At 35.9% G+C, this 21376-nt stretch overlaps 1 protein-coding gene across 1 annotated transcript in view; it reads right to left on the reverse strand.

The window, feature by feature from the left end:
• LOC145675951 (uncharacterized) overlaps positions 1–19198 on the reverse strand; it is a 35857-nt gene extending 16659 nt beyond the window's left edge. Inside the window, exons 1-2 of the mRNA XM_081746764.1 lie at positions 18374–19198; positions 11854–12335 (exon numbers count right to left, since the gene is read on the reverse strand). Coding sequence (XP_081602890.1) covers positions 11854–12212 — 359 coding nt within the window. The 5' untranslated portion in view covers positions 12213–12335; positions 18374–19198. The remainder of the gene's footprint in view (positions 1–11853; positions 12336–18373) is intronic.
• Positions 19199–21376: the final 2178 nt, after the last annotated feature.

Here is a 21376-nt window from a genome sequence, read left to right on the forward strand (position 1 = left end):
AAGTACAAGGTTCCGGATACTCCATTAAGACAGATAGACCTGATTCATGGTAGATAGAGAAACATATCATCAAGCAACAAAAAGTCGTTGAAAGACCATTAATATTTTGAACAAAATCAAGATGGAGAAGGATTCTGGTGTTGTGCGTGGTTGGATAACTACAGTTGGGACTGAATTGTGGATAAAAGGAAATTAAGAAAAAAAAATTACATCTGCAGGTTTCCATGCGTTGTAAACAATGTTGTTTGCTACGTGGGAAGGGAAGAAGAAAAGGTGTTCATAGTAAGTGCAACGGGTTGCACTTTAGACCTACGAGCAATTGAGTTAGTAGTGAACAACATTGTATCTTGTTCTAATTTTCGGTTTTCTTGTTGGGGGTTACTCCCATTTCCTCTCAAATCATCTTTGGATCAATTATTCCAAATTCATTATTATTATTATTATTAATGTCTGTCTCTTTAAGCACACAGATCATGACTATCGGTCATGAACCTGCAGATGTAATGATTTTACTTAATTTCCTTTTATCCACTAAATTTAGTTTCAAATGTAGTTGTGCAACCACGCACAACGGACCAAAATTCTTTCTCCATTTTAATTTAGTTCAAAATATTGATCATTCAACGACTTTTTGTTACTTGGTACGTTTTTCTATCTGTTATGAATCGGACCCATCTGTCGTAATAGAATATTCGGGACTCTTGCGCCGCCACTGAACGATTCAGAATCATACATTTTTGAACAGAGCAGATTAGAAATCTAAGACAGTAACATGTCGCCGGAGCTCAATAACTAATAGTTTTGGAGATATTCGTCCAACAAGCTCATTTTTCCACGGTTTTGGACAGTCATACCTCTGAAATTCTGGTAGTATTCTTAGTAATGACATGAAATGCGAACGTGAAATAAAAGCAAGGATAGGAATGGCAAAAGAAGCCTTTAAAAGAAAGAAAAGTCTGTTTTGTGGGACCTTGAACAAAGAGTTGAGAAAAAGACTCATAAAATGGTTCGTATAGAGTGTTGTACTGTATGGGGCGGAAACGTGGACATTACGTAAAGGTGACGAAAATCGACTGGAAGCCTTAGAAATGTGGGTGTGGAGAAGAATGGAAAGAATTAGTTGGGTCGAGCGGAAAACGAATGAGAGAGTGTTAGAAATGGTGGGTGAGAAAAGAACACTTCTAGATATTATTAGGAAGAGGAAGAGAAACTGGTTGGGACATTGCCTAAGAAGAGATTGTATCATGAGGGACGTCCTAGAGGGTATGGTGGCGGGAAAGAGAGGGAGGGGGTGAAGAAGACTACAATTAATGGATGATATTAAAACAGAAAGATCATACGCGAAGACGAAAAGGTTAGCGGAGGACCGTGGAGCATGGAAGCTTCTCAGCTGCGGCAAGTGACCTGCCAATAAAGGCAGAATACCTATGATGATGATGATTATGACCTCTGGAATTATGCCCTTTTCGCCACGGGTCTATATGAACTTTTTCCCCTTGTTTTGATGTGACGAATCGCCTGTTTCAGTTAGTCGATCTAGTTCATTAGTATCTTGTATATAAAATTACATTCAATGAAACTAAGCAACATATGGCAATAAATTATTTAGAAATGAGGTAATTTGTGGGACTCTTGCTGCGCTCAATTTCAGATGTGGCTTCCGAATTGCAGAAAAGAAATATTTATCTGCTAAATAATCATTAACTGAGCATAGTTCTCGTTCTTTAGGATGCGATTAAGAAGATGCTATGACCCACTTACAGAGATCGCCCTAGTGACTAAGACCATTGGCTCAGTGACTAAAGGAATACTCAGGTCATTTCTGGTGTGGAAATGCTTACAGTTCAACTCTTTTTCCATCGACGAATCACAGCTTGATGCATACACCTTTTCAGTAAACAATGTGACTGAGTTCTAAAAATGTACGATCCAACCAATTAGGCAGAAATGTCTCTATATTACTCTTTATGTGGTTCCATTTGCATGGACGATCGTTCCTTCAGATAACTGGCTTTCCAGAAGATAATGGGATACAAGTTTTTTAACGAATACAGGACTAGTCATTTTTCTACTGGCAGCAGCCCAGTTCGTGCACTAACCTTTCTTTGTACAAAATGGTTTTCTCTGCCGAATCACCCAGATGTCTATGGGAGAAATAATTTTCTTACATTCGTGGAAGTTTTTCCTAATGCCAATCACTCCCACTTCACGTTTTAACGTAAAGGATGGCAAGACATTTACGGACCACAGAAAATTTTACACACCTGAAGATGGCTCCCTAGGTAATAACATCTACATTACAAGAAATAGATGTAAGTGTTGTCCGTGGTTCCATGACAGAACGCGCATGTTTCAGACGTCGGGTCTCATCATTGCATGGTAACATCAATGATAATTTTCTGACTTACCTCCACGGTCTTGCTACTTGACGTGATTTAATTATTAGTTTAGCGTCTCTTTTACCAGCAAGGATATATGATAAGTGGATCTACAGCTTAACATGGGACTCAAAGCACATTAAAATTAAACCCTGATCTCCCATGAAAAGGCACGTGTGAATACCGCTCAGCCACAATTGAGCTCACTTACCAGTTTTGCCGCAGATTCCACTGGCGAGGATTTTCAACAATTTTGAATTCTGATTGCTTGTGCACAAAATCTCAATAAAGCTGGAAAAGTTTTCGCACATGGAGGGAAAGACTAACGACCTCTTGAATTTTAATCTATGACAACGTTAACTGCAAGATGGTATTCCATACTCAGTATTCCTAATATTACGATATTTACTGACACAATATGTTCCGAAGGAGATCCAAGCTCCTGTCAATTTTACGGTTTCCATCAGCAATCTCGTTATTTATGGCCGCTATCGATACCATTGCGTTGTCACATGAAAGCTTCAGCTTATATTAATTCGTCTTGTGTGTTATGACGAATAATACAATTTCCTGTTGAGAAGACAAATAAGGACACTCTTTTCCCAAAGAACTCGCTTTGTAAAATCGAAGCATTAGTTTGGTGGCATTACTCTCTTATTTGATGAAACGGACTGGCTTTCCAGGTTTATCTTTCATTGCTGCGTAACACATTATTGGAAACTGCACATAAATAAGCTTATATATAATCTTGCTGAGGTAAGAATATGTTTCAAGTAATTTATCGTTCTGGCAATGAGAATCGTTTCTGTTTACATTATACAGTTATTTAATCCGATTGAAATTATAGCTTAGTTGTCATGTATATCAACATCAATTTCATATGGAACATTATTCATTACCTAATAGTTCCAATAGCTACTTATGGTTTTGATACTCGCTGGGATACCTTTCCTACTGAAGCAAATGAACTATCGTTGGATTGTTTTTCAAAAATTTCTCGTTCATCACAGAACACTATATTCGTTGTTTCTGACTATCTCTTTATAAGTGGATGGCCCCCCTTACATTTTGTCATTTAATATATCCCCCAAGTTTTCACCTCATATGGAATGATGCTCTTCGGTTGCAGCGCAGAATTTTTGTTAACAGCACTCTACTTTTTTACATTTAAAAAAAATAAATAATGTAAAAAAATAAAAATAATAATAATAAAATGAATTGACTTAATTGAATTGTCTGTGTTTGTATGATGTTCCCTTTCCTTGAGATGACATGCTATGTTGAATGTATCACTGACTAGTGACACCGAACCTACCGGGCCCGTATGGGCTCGTCATCAACAGCCACTGATACACTCACCAAGCCAATCATCTACGGAAAATAGAACTCAAATTTGGCCCGAAATATAAAGCTTCCAAACTCTCTTCCATCTCGACTCACAGTCCGATATCCAGGCCTGCAGTTCATCATCCACATCCCATCCGGAAATAGGTTGTGAACCACGACTACAGACACAGGACACCGACCTCCGAGTGGAGCTGGCGCTGAGCACAAAGAAGATCTTGATGTTGTCTGTGAAAGCCCTATCTGAATTTAAAAAAAAAAAAATCTTGAAACAGAATTTTGTAAATTAAAAAAAAAAAATCTAAACTGAGATTTTGATCGAAACTGATAAAATGAGAAATTTCTACAGATTCGGTTGTTTTCAACTCGGTCACACTAAGGAAAGTCTTTTCCCTGAATTTCACAGCTATTTCATTTCCCCAGCAAACTTATTCTGTACATACTGCTCTCTGTTTTGATCATGCTTCGCATGCATACCAAAAACATCGACTACATATTTCTATGACTTCTTAAAATTACAAACTAATTAGATTTTGTATTCGAAAAGAAAGATGCGTTCACGGCTAGTAAGTTTTATTCTTAAACTATTCATGAATGTATTATTGGACAAAATATTCGATAATAAGAAAATATTTACATTGAACTGACATACCCATCTAAATAAAATTTTATAAAATCAATTTCTATACTTTTCAGAGCCGAAACATTCTTTACTTTTGCTCATATTCTCGAAATATTCAGATTCTTTAATATTCATTTAATATTCTTGCCTTCTAGAGCATTGACATTGTATCGACACGCAAAACAAACAAAAGGACACAATAGAAAATACGAAACACTACTGAAAATAATAACTTCACTGCTTACATGTTGTAGTTAGCTTATTTCACTCCTGTATATATTCTTTGGTGCTTACACTCCTCTGTGCGTCGAGATTGTGGCCGGCGTAGAGGATTTACGCTCTTCGCGACCTCTCTTCAGCTCGGACCCACATGACAATCTAGCACAGGCAAAACATTCATGTACATATTGACATACTTAAACCTAAAGCCCTACTCTAACTATACTAACTTAACCTAAACAAGCATGTATATAAAAAAAAAAAAATCACACATCTATTTCATAAAGCACCATACTTATTTTGCATTTATATTTTGTTTCGTATCCGCTACCACATTCCTACCGAAGACGCAGTGGTTATTTTTGCATCAGTGTCGCTCTGAATATATTGAATTTCTTAAAAAAAAGAAGGAAAAGATATTTACTAGTAATTAACAAAAATTGCAATTTCTAACTTGATGGGTATCAGAATTTTAAAATATTACGTAGGTTTAGCCTATTGATGAAAGTTTTCAGTTATCGGTACGCAAAATGCATGTACCCTTGCACTTGACAGTAGCCGTGAAACTGACACTTGTTTACATCTTCAACATTCATAATCATTCTATTTCAAAAAACCAAAGAAAACATGCCAAAATAACTAAAAGTTGAATTTTGAGCAGAATTACCGAAATGAATACTTTCTAGATTTTGGGGAATCTAAAACATCTTTTCATCACTGGGGAAAATGTGTGTGGTACACACATTTTCTTGAGATTACACCAATCGCTCTGTGCTGAGATTCTAGCTTTCTTCCCCCCCCCCCCATCGAATGAAAACACGATGTCACATTGCCTGAATCTACATGTGTGCGGCGTTGAGGGAAACTTTACGAACTTAATGCTTCATATTACGAATATTACACGTACACCAGAAAATATATTCACACATGTTTGTCAGAACAAGGAAATTTTGACGCCAAATACCTGGATTGAGTTTCACTTTCACTATTCCTTACTTACTTGAATCCTCTTCTTACACAGACTGAACGGATATATTAATAACAAAAAAAAGTTCCTGACGACTTTTCCACCCGAGATTCCTGGGAAACTCGTAAAACGTGGTCTCAAAACAGTTTTAGGATACTAACTCCTACAGCACCTATCCAGGAAAAAGCATCGAGCGTGGCTTGACTTCTTCTTCCTCGATGTCTGCACCACTACTCAACGTTCTCTCTCCTTCACCGTCTCCTCTGGCTTCTCTTAGGCTCTCTGGCTGATCGAGAACGCAAAATTTGCTAAGGAGCTCATTCCATAACACTAGACATCTACATGCTAGTATCCATTATGTTATACGAAATCACTTCCCAATTGGACTATTTCTGGATTAATAATCTGTTGAAACACCAAAACACCGTACGTTTATCTCTGATGACAATTTTCAATATTCGCCAAAACGAAGAATTTAACACAATTTAACGTGATCACAAATTATTCCACTTTACTGCAGACGCTAAACACTGCACGTCTGACTCTTGAAATGGCTGACGCCGTAAGACAAAGAGTTACAAGAAGATGATCCCTAATTGGAAGATAATCATGACGTAATGATCGGATGATAGGCTTCTGTGCGAAGATCAAAGTAAACCGAAATCTCAGCCGCAGCTGTGATTGTGGATTATCCAATCAGATAATTTTACTTCGAAACAAAGAGATGCACCAAGAAGAAATTATGGCTGACTTTATTAATTTGGAATTTTGAAGAAGATTTTACGAAATAAAATTTCTAGCTTTCTTGTGAAGATTCCCTATGCCGAAATATGAATAGAAATGAATTGAAACCATTGAAAAAGCTGAAATATACACTTATTTGTCTAAAATAATAATATATTCATGGATAAATGCGTAAAATATATAGAATATAATTAATAATCATGTAATCTTCATATAACATCTATCGAAACGCTCTGTTGTACTAAAATTACGCAAAATTCTCGATCTACGGTTTTCTACTATAAAATAAAAGTTTCTCTTAACATTCTAAATAAATTTTAAAATTTTCCTACCAACATACAAGGTGCTCAAAAGCATCGGGCCATGTTACGTTATGCTGGGCATAAGGTAACAACTTGATAACACAACAGAACTCTTTTTCGTAGCACCCAGCAGAGAGAATCAAGTAGGCGTTGCCGTGTCACACCCGAAACAAAGACGGTATGCTGACGTGAGTGAGAAGAAGAAAATAATCCCTAAAAATCTATAATCATCAGCAGTGAATTAAAGATTTCATGTTATGACAATTTCTAAAATACGTGGGAAAAACATAGTAAATTGAATCACATCCATATAGTGTGATATTTACAGTTTTTATTGGTAATTAAACATAAATTAGCATAATGTACTGGTGTAGGAATACAAAGGTGACATAAGCTAGCCCGCGAGAGCAAGCGTGGTTCGCTACAAAAGCTCGCTAAAAGTCGTAGGACGATTTTCAACCAGATACGAAATATTTAATTGTATTATAGATATTGAGTGTGCATCCTATACCAAGAAGATGAAAATATTAACTATAAACATTACGAGATAATTTTCCAAATAAAATCGCCCAACGATTACGACGAAGTAAACACCAAAACTCAAATTTACTCATATTTACGCATAACGCCACGAGACTTAAGGATAGAAGAAAACTTTCATTATGTAACCTAAAAACAGCGCGGTAACAACGTACTAATCCATAAATGAATATTATTATCTAGAATTCCCCTATATCATTTGTGCGTGTCAATTAGTGATATATAAATATTAAAAGCCAAAAGTCAAAGTGAAATGTGTGCAAGTGCTATATTCGAGAAAATGAAAATATAAACCGGCACTTCGATACAATATCATTTTCGTTATTGAGCTCTTATTTCTTTCATAACATGGGCTATACTAAAAATTAAAATTTCAATATTCTTAAACATGATACGTAAGTATTTCATAAACGTGAGTTGAAACTTTGAAAATAAAATATATTAATTCATCCCAAGTCTAGGCGTTTGATTCAAAAGAGCAAAATCTCGTTTCAATAAATGTTTTGAGTGAAATCATTATATATATGTGTTAAAGGTAAATATTGAGTGATTAATTTTTATGTTAGAGTTTTCTTAAATTGTTTCTTTTTTTCAATCACGAAGTCGAAGACATTAATCATACAACTGTGCAATGATTCAAATCGTAAATTCTATATGCAGCATGCACAGATTTACCTTGAGCGAACAGTGGTAAATAACTAGTATGAGGTATGACGTTGGATTAATCTGGTAAATGCTATATGCCGAACCGACTCAGGTTAAAGAAATACTGCACTAAACAGGAATCGAACCGAATCACATTAAAGAAAAGGCGTACCGAACAAGACACGAACCCCTACCGGTTAAACAAATGGTTTCCCGAACAAGGACGTACGAGAATCGAACCCTAACCGGTTAAATCTTAAGCTCTCCTCTATGCAGTAGCTGGATGCATGACTAGTGTGGGACTTGTTTTGCTTTATACGTTCAATGTAGATACGTTGTTACGAAATTCTTATTTCAAGCGAATTTATGTTGCCAGACCTTTCATTTAATAGTGTGTTCCCTTTCAACCTATATGTTGCCTCCACAAAGGCACTATGTTCGTTTGTCGCCATATCCTAGTCAACAATAAAGTTACTTCACGAATTATAGTTAATGTTGAGATTTCTCTTCAATATTACAGCAATTTTAGTCTCTTGTACACGCGAGATTCAAGGAGTGGCAATTACCTTCCGTCTTTCTTCATCTCGATCAAGTGTAACTTGAAATGTGGTCTGCATTCTATATGTGTAGTTTTCGCCTTCAAACAGCATTTAACTTTGTACACGACTATACACTTAACATTTCACTACGTGTTGTACTTCCAGCATTGTCATGCAAAGCGTTACCAAAAGCCTACAGAACGTTTTAGGGAGACACAATCCTTAAAAAGAAAAGGTTCATAACAACAGGACTTTTTTTTTTCATAACAATCGACGCATGTCGGCATTTGGGGAATCGAGTTAGCCAAATCATAAGTCAAAAACAACGCATTGCAGAGTGCTGCATTGAATCAGTCCCTCCGACACAATAAATTTAGTAGATATTTCAGCCAACGCATGCGGTATCATGATAGGCGAAGTGGAAAAATGCAAAGAAAAATAAGACCCACTTTGCGCAATTGGCCGCCGTCGTTACGTACTAACTGCAGAGATAAACTTATTCCACATCACCTTCATATCAAACATTTATCTTCTTCAGTACTATTTAGCAAGCAATGTGAACACAACCAAACTGTTCGCATTATGAGAGTGCCTTTTGAGTATACGACTAATTTTTGCAGAACATCTGAGACCACCAATGAATGACTACTAATATTAGGGGGGGGGTGTTGAGAATAAAACTATTTACATTGACCACAGTCTCACATTTCTTCGTGTGATTAAAATATTTAACTTTCTCTGAACTTTGCTTCAAAGATTTCCCTTTATGTACATAGCTTTTATTTCTATCCAATGAGTCAATTTCTCGTTAACAATTCTTCCTTTCTGTATTTTACTTTTTTTCAATACTCGTGTTGTTTTTACAGAAAACATTTTGATGTATTGATTCGACGAACTTATTTTCGATTCAGAAGAAAAAAATATTAAATAGATATAGTTATTTTACATGTTAACCACTATAATTTAAACGTACAGTCCCAGCCCTCAGGTCCCCGTTAAACGCCAATCATTCAATGATCAGTTTCGAGGTGAAATCGTCTAAGAAACCCGTCATCAAATCAAAAGCTAATTAAAAATGAAATCTTTAAGTTTTACGTCCCACGGTTATGCCGGTTAGGCTAAAGGAGACGGTGATGACGAAAGATGAATGAAATGGTGGAATCAAGAAAGTGGAAGGAAACGGGAGAACCCCGAGCTGAGTTGATTTTGAGTTTATTGTCCCGTTCAGCAGCAAGGCTATATGAGACGTGGACCTACTGATTAACGTGGAATCCGAACCACATGAGCTCCCACCGGGAATCGAACCCGGGTCTCCCGCGCCAAAGGCGCGTACGCTAACCGCTTAGCCACGGAGGAGCTCGGGAGAACCCCGAGAAAACCCACGAGCACGGTGTTTGTTCACCACAAAGTCCACACGGCGCGAGCTGGGATCGAACCAGGGACCCCAAGCACCGGAGGTGAACGCTCTACCACTGAGCCACCGCGCCCCAAAAGCTAATTAAATTTAAATTTTTCTAGTACGTCATAATACTTCCAACTGCATTCTTCATGAGCCGATTGCATATTCAAATGATATTGAAATGTATCAGCTTACTTTTCCAATACATTTCAAGCAGTAAAAATTGAATGTGGACAATGTGCAATTTACAACTTTTTCTCCCGTTAAGCAGACGCATATTGGCATTTTGTAACTGCTTCTCTATATATGCATATAAACTAACCACAATCAGAAGAAAATATTCAAGCTCGTTTAGTCGAGTATGAAATCTCTTTATTCGGTATTTAACTACGAAAATAAAATTTCTAGTTGAACTCTTTATTAACATAAAGCAAAAACTGTCTACCATATATATATTGTTTACTTAAACTTTCAATGATCACAATATTCACTCACTTTCTCTTGATTACGCAGAACTGCAACGAACTACCTCTCACTTTACAATAAGCATGTCATCCACAAAACCATAATATTATAAACATCACAAATTTAAAAGTTATAACTAGTAAGAGCTTTTGCTTTGAACAAAACCAAAATAAAATTGCACAAATTCTCACTAGTAATAGTATCACAAATTCAAAACCTTAATAACTGTAAGTATTAATGTTCACAGAATCAACGAGAAAATATCAACACTCACTGTATCTTACATCTCATAGTAAAATAATAAATGCAAATATAAGATTACTAGATTAACGGCAATCGTAAATGTTTCGTACTGTACAAATTCCTAAATTGAGCACAGGGAATTATGTTAAGCTACTTTTAAACCGTTAAATTTACCTAACCAAACAAAAATGATAAATCATATATACTGTACATGCAAAAGTTAACGTAAGTGTACTTAAACTAGTTTAGAAAAATTACAAATAAATGCACCAACAAATATAATTAGAATAAAATATTTGCTAAACTATTAGAATAGTTCGCTATGAAGAGTTCTTTTAGCAAGAAGATCCTTTCCTTTTCTCCGTAGTCGTTCAATCAGAAGAGAGAGCTTCAATCTTCCAAAGATTCACAATCATAGTTAAACTGATATATTAAGTGAGATATACAGGAAACCAGCAACTGTTTCAGAGAACCCTAGGTCAATGTTAGCTGTAAAGCATGCAATAGCAAACATGTACGATACAATGAAAACAGCATTCAGTCCTCTCACATATAACATGCACCACAATACCCAATCTGAGTCGCAATTCCTTAATGGCAAGTAGCATGTAACACCCACTACGCCTCTCTGTTGAACATACGAAATTATATTATTTCCTAGGTTAGATTGGATAACAGCAAGTATTTCCTACGTCATTCAGTTTCACATCCACAAAATCAATGGTACACTAGTAGCCTCTACTGTTCGTCGAATATTATACAAGTTGCTTAAACTAGTTCTGGAATGGTCCAGTTTGAGGAAAAAGACATCCTTCTGCCTTTATCGTATGTGGTACTATAAGTGATTTGAGCCACTCTAACTCGTCCTAGTGCAATTACAACTTTTGTGCTATAAGTAATAATATAATCTTTCCTTGAAGGTAAAAAAACACCGACAAAATTAAAAACTATGCCAATTGAAGAACTTATTCAAGCTTTACAGCCATTTTGGCTTTATAGTTAATTCATACCAATAGTTCCTGCAGCTGAAGATGAAACTGGAAACACCAACTTATATAACTGTGATTCATGGAAACAACCTTTCATACTCAAAAACAAAAATTAGGACTAGAATTAAACTTTCTTCCGTGTTAAGATCTTTCTACCAGTCTACAGGATACCTGTTGCGCGAATTACTCTGGGTTACTTAATGAAACAAGAAGACAACGAAATCTCGCTGACTAGTAGCAGCGAAAAATTCCGAAACGTCATCAGTTAAGGACTACCCTAAGTGTATACAACACTTTTCTTATACCACACATTCATTTACTAGTAAAAAACAAAAAGAATGATAATAATAATATTAATTATATATATATTATATGGAGTATCTAAAATACTGTTTACTACAATCTGAAAAAATATTGGATTTTTTTTTTAAAGCGCCCTGTATGTAAAGATCCTTACCTTGGAAGTTCAGGACCATCTCCTTCATTTGCTATCGTGTTACTTGACGATGAATCACATGGTTTAACAGGAGCAACAAATGTTTCATCCTTCAGTTCCTCAAAATCATCAGTTATATCAATTTTATCATCCTTGATTTCAATCTCAGTTTTTAGTGCGGAAAGTAATCCTGAAGTTGAAGATGTAACGCCTTCATCCGTTATCGGATCCACATTTCCAACTATGGTCATCTCGGTTCCTCTGTTATCCGTGACTCCCTCATAACATTTATCATCAACTGGATAACCTTCAAAATAATTGTTTTTCTCATCTTGGTAGACAAGTTCAGATGACATAGATATTAATCCATCTTCCATCATGACAATTGTAACAGTTACTTGCTAACAACTAGCTAAACATCTTCATCTGTTTAATTAGTAGGCGACTGTGAACCAAGTGATGTTTCCAGATGATGAAAAAAAATTGTTCCTCCTTTCAATACCCTGCAAAAATCAACATTCATAGATAAATATTTCTCAACGATATTAGCAAAAGAAATTAGTCATAAATTGAAAGTTACACATACAAAGACGCTACGAAATTTGTAACTACCTAGGTAGATCATTTAAAAAATATTGTGTACTTTTGATAACAAAAAGAAATCTATCATATTTATGCAGTGTATTTATTCTAAAATGAAAGATGCATATTACGAATTTCTTACCAACATGGCATATCTGTAAATCTACAATAAGCGTTGAAATTTATGGGTGCTTTTCTGCAGGATTCTGCTGCCAGCACATTAGTATTGCGTATAATGTTTTGCATCAAGCCTTACAATGTTTAAGATCATCAGTCTTATACTTTGCATGGTCGTTAGTGTTAAGGGATACAACCTGGGAAGTCTACAAACATTGTGGAAGTTAAAGAATAATCATACTTGAAATGAACAGCAATACCCAGAAATTCAATGACTAAGCTATATCAATTTAACTGAATTCTATTCATAGTCATTAGGAAAATCACAAAAAGATTTGATCAGTTAATAGCGGGACAACATACTCAAAAGTTATTTACAAACAACAGAAAAGGCCGCAATAAATAAAAGTGAGAATCTAGAGGTGCACGTGAAAATGAATTACATATTTTATGTGAAAATGAGGAGGCGAAGAAGTAATTAAAGAATACAATTTTTAAACAGACTAATTATATACAGTAACGAAAGGAAGTGTGATAACTTGAGACCCTTTTGTTAAAATAGGTAAACACGGAAATTTCTGCACTCGCCGAAACATGCAACCCACGGAATAAAGCCGTCTCAATATTTTCCTGCTTCAGCATGTGTGTCAGCTGATATAATCTGCAAAAGAAATTTGGCGCCCTCAACATCTCAGATTTACCCGCCTACTCATTTTGCAGAGGTCTCGTGAACTGTTTGTTTTTCCGTGGAAGGAAGTTAAAACAGGAAATAAACACCGCTTCAGCGGAAATATCATCTAAACTATTCAGCTTATTAACAGAGAACTTACGAGATCACGCTAACTCGATTCTTTATTAAAGTAGAGCCAAGCGAAGATGAATATACTCAACAGATAGAATTTCGGAGAAAGGATGTTCTATATTTCTAGATGAAGGTATAGGACACCGGTAAATCCGATTCAAACAAAACAAATGGAAAAATGCAACAAGAATCAACGCCGGTATTGTAAGCGCTTACACGAAATTTAAGAGTTGTACATTTGTGAACTCTCACTCCGTTGGATTAAGCGATCTGCTGAGAATTAGTTAGCAATTTTTCCACGGCCTTCTAGGTCCTTGACAGTTTGTAACTTTGTTCTTTCGGGTGAAAAATGAAGTGCCAGTGCCTGCACTACCAAAAATTTTGGGTGAACTCCAGAATTACATTACAGCTGCATTTACGACCATTAGTCAGAATACGCGTATAGGGTGAATGAGAGTTACGTGATGCATTGAAATGACTTGTATAATCAAAGAAAGCTACTTCCAACATTTGTAATAATATATTTCAAATCTGAAGTATCTGTATGCTTTCATGTAACATCCGTTATTGTATGTGGTATACTTTTTAATACAGCGCTTTCGAATCTATTATTTATAACCACCGTCTACTAAGGATAAACTGCCCTAATATTTTTAATATTGTTCTCAATTTTTCCATTAATACAATTTCTATTATCGCATTTCTTTAATATTTATAAGAATTATCGCATAATAAGCTGGGTTTATCCTTCGGTACACCAAGTTGGAATATCTTATTAAAATATTAAGCAATCATACTTAATGATAAATTACAAACAAATCAGTTTTAGTTCTGGGTATTAAAACAATACAATTCACATTAATGGGCTAGTGTCACCTGTAAATAATTTACATGTTGCTACCGTGACAAATAGTTAGTCACCTGAAAGAACCACCAGAGGAAGAACGGAGCCTGGACTATTTTCTTCACAATACTGCTACTCTAAGATTTGCTATTGTAGAACATATGATAGTTCAATATGTATGCAAACAATAGCATCTCTAGTAGTAATATTTCCAGCCCAAAATCGAAGTGCTTTAGACTGTTAGTAGCGACTACAATGGCAACAAAAGGGTATAAAATCTACACTTGTACAGTCTATTTCACCAACACAACATTCTATTTCCCATATGCACGAACTGCGCGTTACAAAATATCCACAATTTTCGAAGTTGCTAGTTTCTAAGTTATCACATTTCAAGATACCAGCTTTTAAAGTGAACTACAACTAGGCGGTAGCGTAGGAAAATATTAATCACCTTCGTATCCTAACAAGGGCTCAATAATATTCCAGTATATGAGCGTAGCAGACATCATAGAAAGTTATCTCTTACTTTCAAATACATGTCCTAAAGTCAAGAATAAATTGGAATATCTCAGTTATACAACACAGTATACTAGCCTTTAAGAGTCAGGGAAGCATTGTCCACTGTTCTTTTTAAAGTAGAAGGAAAAATCTACGTATGAATGACTGTTTTCCGTTTTTATTCTCCACTCAGAGAGTCAGGAGAAAAAAATTCCTCCAAATTTTATATTTTACAAGATTGTTTTATTTATATCTCATTAGTAGAAAAATATATCTCAATAGTGGCAAACGAAAAAAATACCAATTAATGCTTTACACTATATCTGATATACTTCATAAATTCAATAGTAACACAAATTTGCATGGTGACAGAGAACACCTCAACTATGTAGGCTCACCGTAGATATGGCTCAGAGGAATCCCGATTCAGCCTTTCTGCTTTCATCTTTTCCCAGGATACTTTGCAGTCGGTAACGTCGCGTGGAGGTATCGCCAAGGATGTTATAAATAGAGGATCTGCCCATATCAGAAAATCGTGAAGCCATACGTCACAGACATACGTATCCTATGATTGGTGATTTTCTTACCTGTGAATGGTTATTTCGGATAATTTCTTCCCACTTCTATTTGTACATCTATAGAAGAGTCATATAACCATTGTGCAGCATGTAACATAAATCTGAAGCAACAACTTAAAATAAACGAGAGACATACTACATCAAGAATGTTATAAAATATAGGATCTGCCCATACGACAAAATCGTGAAGCCATACGTCACAGCTACGCCACACCTACTCTGCCCACTCCGCGCCACTAAGATCGCAACGTTTCGAGCCAACAATCATGGCGGAAACGACACTAGCCAATCAAACGTGCCGGATCAGACAATGCTCGGTTGTTTTTTGGCTTCATTGAGTTCATATGTTGAAGATACATATGGGCAGGTACTCTATTTTATAACAGCCTTGTACTACATGTCTACGTATGAAGATCGCACTGTTATGAGCGAACATGTATGGCGGTCATTCAGTTATCTAACAGGATGAAGATACATATGGATAGACACTCTATTTTATAACGCCCTTGGGTATCGCGAGGTATCGTTCAAGAGAAAAAGTGAAATACTGCATACACGAAAGTTCCTCCACATGACGTCACGGACAGGAAGCCAATCAGAACGCTAAACGTGAACTGAGGCTACCTGTTATTGTATATACCTTGGATAAAGCTATCCAGGATTTGATTTATCCTTTACTACAAAAAAAAAGTCCGTAAAAATATGTTCCTGTAATCCCAAATGTTAAAGCAATCTCTCATTTTCAAAGAAATTATAACAATGATCATTCTAATATATTTTTTCAATATGAAGCAGTTTTGCACTAAAACATGTACTGCCTTTAATCCGCGCAATATTAATAAAAATCTTAAATATTTGAAAACAAAATTCATACGCAGTCATAACACATCCTAATGCCTACTTCCATAGTTTTTCAATGGTACAGTTCGAGAGTGTATTGAAATCACACAGTGCTGAGTTTCTCTGCATTGCATCACCTTACTTGCCTTGACACGAACTTAAATCTTCAACCCTCCTTTAATGTAACCAATGTATTTACATTTTATTACCACCGAGCGAACTCTTTTGCGAAATATTCATGAACAGTTTCTCTAAAGCATTTATATCCTGCGTAGTTAATTGTCCAACGTATCAAAAAACTGGATCAGTTTGACAGTTTGTGAGAAACAGTAGGTATGCAGCATATCACTTGCACCACAGTCTCGTACTTCACAAACGTTTCAGCTAACTTATCTAGTTACGTGTTACACTCACAGCTCGTATAATATTCTTTTCCCTTCTTCACTTAAGATTGATCATAAATTTCTTCCTTTACAAGTGAACTCTGTTTAACATTTCGGAAGCATGTTTCTCCCAAAAACGTTTCCAACAATGTTGGCATTGTATATATATCTACGCGCTATGTTCGCTTGAACATAGTTAACTCACGTCATATTTCGCAAATATTACGTGAAAGATAACGAACTAAGTTCTTTAGCCTCTTCACAATAAATACGTTTAGTGGACTTTTACATATATATATATATATATATATATATATATATATATATATATATATATATATAAAATTTAAAACAGTAATGTGGTATAACCACCGAAACGCATCACCTGTCAGAAAATGTTTGAATCACTGAATACGATGACAGTTTCTTCTCTGTACATACTCGAAATTCTTAAAATTACTTGTTTATATTTGGATAATATTAAAACCAATGGTGACACTCAGAACTTCCTTAACCATAGAAAAACTACTGAGTATCATAGGACATCTGCATACGAAGAAATACATATATATGTATATGAGTGTAAAATTGTGTAAGTTACCTGGGTACATAGAGAATTCTCATGAAGAGAGTTTCTTTGTCTGCCAAGTGCTCAAATTACTATCAGGTAAGACATTTTATACAGTGCACGAATATCTTAGTATCTAATTGAAAAACTTTAAAAAATAATTAAATTCTTATTTTATATATCAAATAGTGAATACAAATATATCTAGTAATTAAGTATATATTCATACCATTCTTGTAAAGATTGTAGAATTGGTACAGCTAATATATATATATATATATATATATATATATATATATATATATATATATATATATATATATATATATATATATATATATATATTCACAAGTGGTTAAGAACAAGACGATTCTATTTGTTCTATGTACCGGTATTGTAACTATTTTACATACTTACGAGTTCTATACAATTTTGTAAAAACGTACATACAGTATGGTCTATAGGATGAGTAATACATATAATCTAACCTAATCTAATAAAATATCACTCTACTTGCTACTTAATTCTACCGCCTGAAGAATTTTGCTCCATATAAACACGTCCTTGCGTCCAAAGTATTTCAAGGTACCTGTAAGTTTTGATAATGCATGCTTAAACCTGACCTGCACCATATCCATCTGTTTAATAATATCGAAAAGAAAAAAAAAAGGGGGGGGGCACAACGACGTCAGAAACCAACCTTCAGACTTTTAGCCGAAGTATGCCAACTAAGGATGTAGACCTCAGTTAGTAACAGGTAAAGGATCATATTTCATGTATGTAATTGATTTATCTTAAAATAATAAATAATAAGGGTTAACTGCTCTATTGCCGACTCAATTTCAAAAATTTACCAGATGAATTGGAGAATTTATTTTGGTTTTGGAGGAAGAGTGAGTGAAAGTCAGGTGAGGGGAATAGTTGAAGTTAAGAAAATACCTGTTGTTGTTAGTTGTTTTAGATTATATAATTGGCTCTATATGTGGAGGAGGAAGAGACTAATTGGCCGAGAGATACACTTGTTATAATTTATGAGAAAGGCAGTGTGGAAATGGTGCGTAAATGTCAAGATTGTCACATATCGAATTGTAGTTTTACCGAGTTGTACGAAACTGAACATTGTCAGTTGTTGAAACAAGAGGCATGATCTACTAAACAGGCAACAGTTTGTCGTAAGTGTCGAAAAGAATTGAAACTACGGGAAAGACGAGGAGCATCTAACGAAACCTAATTTGGTACTTTTTTGATGGCATTAAGTATCTCCCCCAAAGCTGTGAAACACATAAACCATTCATTTTATTACGTTTAAATTGTTTTCCTACTAACCTTGTTTATGCGTACACCCACCGCCGCTGACTCGCCTGCTCCCTACGGACGCAACACCTCCCTGTTGCGCTTCTGCTCTGACACAATTGGTTTGTTTTATGCACTAGTTTTTATGTAATACTATGGTATGTCCACACTGATTTCGAACAATAATCACTACCGAGTGAGGCAGGGTCACAACGTAGTGTTTTGAGAGAGAAATTATTATTATTTTCGATTTTCGTTTGGTCTGCCGATACAACAGTAATGCCAATAACAATTTTCTTTCTCACTTGACCGGACGTCTCCCCTGAATTTCCTTCGTATGAAGCGTAAGTGGTATGTAAATATCAATCTCCAGCAAAAGAAAACTCCTTCACTTTCGAAGTATTGGCGAATTCTACATATTTTGACATACGGAAAATGTTTAACCTGCGTATGTAGGAACCATACAAATACACATGCAGTACACGCAACACAACTATAGGTCTTCTATATTCTAAATCATATAATTTAACTCTTGTTTTTCTAGTTTATTAAATATATACAATACTCATATCTAAACAACTGTTTTTTTCTCTCTCTGAGAGAATTAAGAAAATAAACTTGACTTTGCTTGTCGTAGACCATAACCGGTCACATAGGTAGGTGCACCAGCTCACTAGACGTGTGTGCTAAAATTGCAAAATGGTCAAATGTGTACCCCACATGGAGGATGTATGATTCAGAAACAAAATAGAATAAAATACAGTACACAATTGGAAAGAAAGGACACAATCGAGAAAAAGGTCAACGCGTACAGTGAGTATTATAAGAGGCACCACTTCCTATACAACGAATGGAAATTCAAATTTCTCCCAGAATGCCACAAAACTGACTCTAGCGCCTCTACTGGTAGGAGTCGTAAGTCGCTTGCATCGTCTGCTTCTAGCGTTGTCTGCTACCAGCAGCGAGAACACCGCCTTGTCATGTTCTCGTTCATAGGACAGTTTGTGCATGCGGATAAAGCCGTCCCCGTTGTTCTAATGGCTAGCGCGTGCCATTGGTGCACGTGGTTCCGAGTTCGATTCCCGACGTTAGAGTGCATAAAATTAATTTCACAATAATTTAATTAATCATCCGTCATCTTTAGCCTCAAGCGCATAAGTTATATTAGAGGAAATAAAAAAGAGATAATTTATTCTGCCAATAGTTTCGAGTAGCATGTCCTTAATTATACCATATTGTACTTATATTCTGAATGGCAAAATAAATTAATAGTATAGCATATTTATTGTAGGAGAAGATTAAAGTGGTACTGTCTAATTTTATGAGGAGACACGGTGGCTGAGTGGTAAAACTCTGCTAGTTCGTTTAGCTTGCGTCAAGCGGGTTTTGTGGTTGACAAAAACGTATACGTGGGTTTTCGCGGTATTCTGCCGTTTCCTCCCACTTTTTCATTCATTGTTGTCATCACCGTCTGACTCGGTGCATAATTAAGTAAAAGTAATAATAACTAGAACCCCTCCTTCTGAATATATAACATGATAGACGAAGTAGAGGTCTGCACGAGCTCAGACTGGGTCCGCAGGCCGGTTTCGGGCTTACAAAGCATAAATCATTTCCGTCCTGGGTAGTAAATTTTTAAATATACATAGTTCTCGGGCCTAACTTTGTAAATATGCTCTACAACGATATTTATTGGACCGTTCTTTCTGGAGAACTTTTAAAGCACAACTGCATAATTAAACCTCTAATTGCTGTAAATAAAACTACATATTTACGTTAATTATTAAATGAAATGAAATAAAATCTTTCAGTTTTACATCCCACGGTTATGCCGGTTAGGCTAAAGGAGACGGTGATTATGAGTAATGAATGAAATGGTGGAATGAAGACAGTGGGAGGAAACGGGAGAACCCTGAGAAAACCCACGCACACGGTGTTTGTCCTCCACAAAGTTAATTATTAAGTTTCTGTAATTTGGGCTTATTTGCTTATCACACGATCTCAGGCCTAAATGCCAACATATATTTCGGACTCGGGTGGGGTCTCACATTATAAATTCACTAACAATTCCGGTCCCTGTTAGACCTCTAAGATGAAGTCGTGGCGGTACGCCCCCCCCCACACACACACACAAAAGGATATTTACAAACACAAGAAAGTTACTACACACACGAAAGTCATGGCATTACTCTAGCAGACGGTTCTACTCAATTTTGGCACATTTACATTTTCAGGTTATGTTAGAGCTTTGTATTTCTTTTAGCAGATCATGCACTAAATGAGGTGCTCCATTACTACTTGCAGATTGACGGCGCAGTGTAAATAGTGTAGACGTATGGCATAAAAACTACATACAGTGCATGAAACACGAATCAACTTATGCTAGGTGGCCACTAAAAAGCACGAGTGCTATTTAACCGAGTCAGGGCAGGAGCGCAGCAGGAAGATCTGAGCGGCGGCGAGGGGCTCCGTCCGTAGGGAGCACACGCATAAACGAGGGTGCACTTACGCATACAATACTTTCACTATCACTCAGAATTCATTTCAATATGATGTGCAGTAATTACTTATATTCACACTCTCATTCCTTCACAAAAAATGTTTCACATCGTATTTTACCCATAAATGTTCTATTTGGTAGAACCGTCTGCTCGAGTGAACCTAAAATAATTTTGCCATTTAGTTATAGCTCTACTTTCGGTGAGTCCTATCCTACTTTAATTTCTCTAGTCTAGGGATACAAATAACCACTCGCCTGGGACCAGTGGTTCATCTGTACGTGCGAGTATTTAACGCAGGGTGTCTATTGACCTGGAAAACTTGGAATTTGTTTTTGTACCTGGAATTTAACAACAAACCTGGATTTTTCTTAATTTTACATTTTTCACTGTATATAATAGAAAAGTCCTAATAAAAAAAATAGCAACCAGGGGGATATCTGGTCGGAGTTCTGTCATTGCTTCCGCTTGCTTGTGACTTTTTTTTTTTTTTTTTTTTTTTTGTACGCTTCCCGTGACAGAGTTTCCATAGACCTCT

Source organism: Thermobia domestica, chromosome 18 (assembly GCF_964235325.1).
Source record: "Thermobia domestica chromosome 18, izTheDome1.hap1.1, whole genome shotgun sequence".
Lineage (NCBI taxonomy): Eukaryota > Metazoa > Arthropoda > Insecta > Zygentoma > Lepismatidae > Thermobia > Thermobia domestica.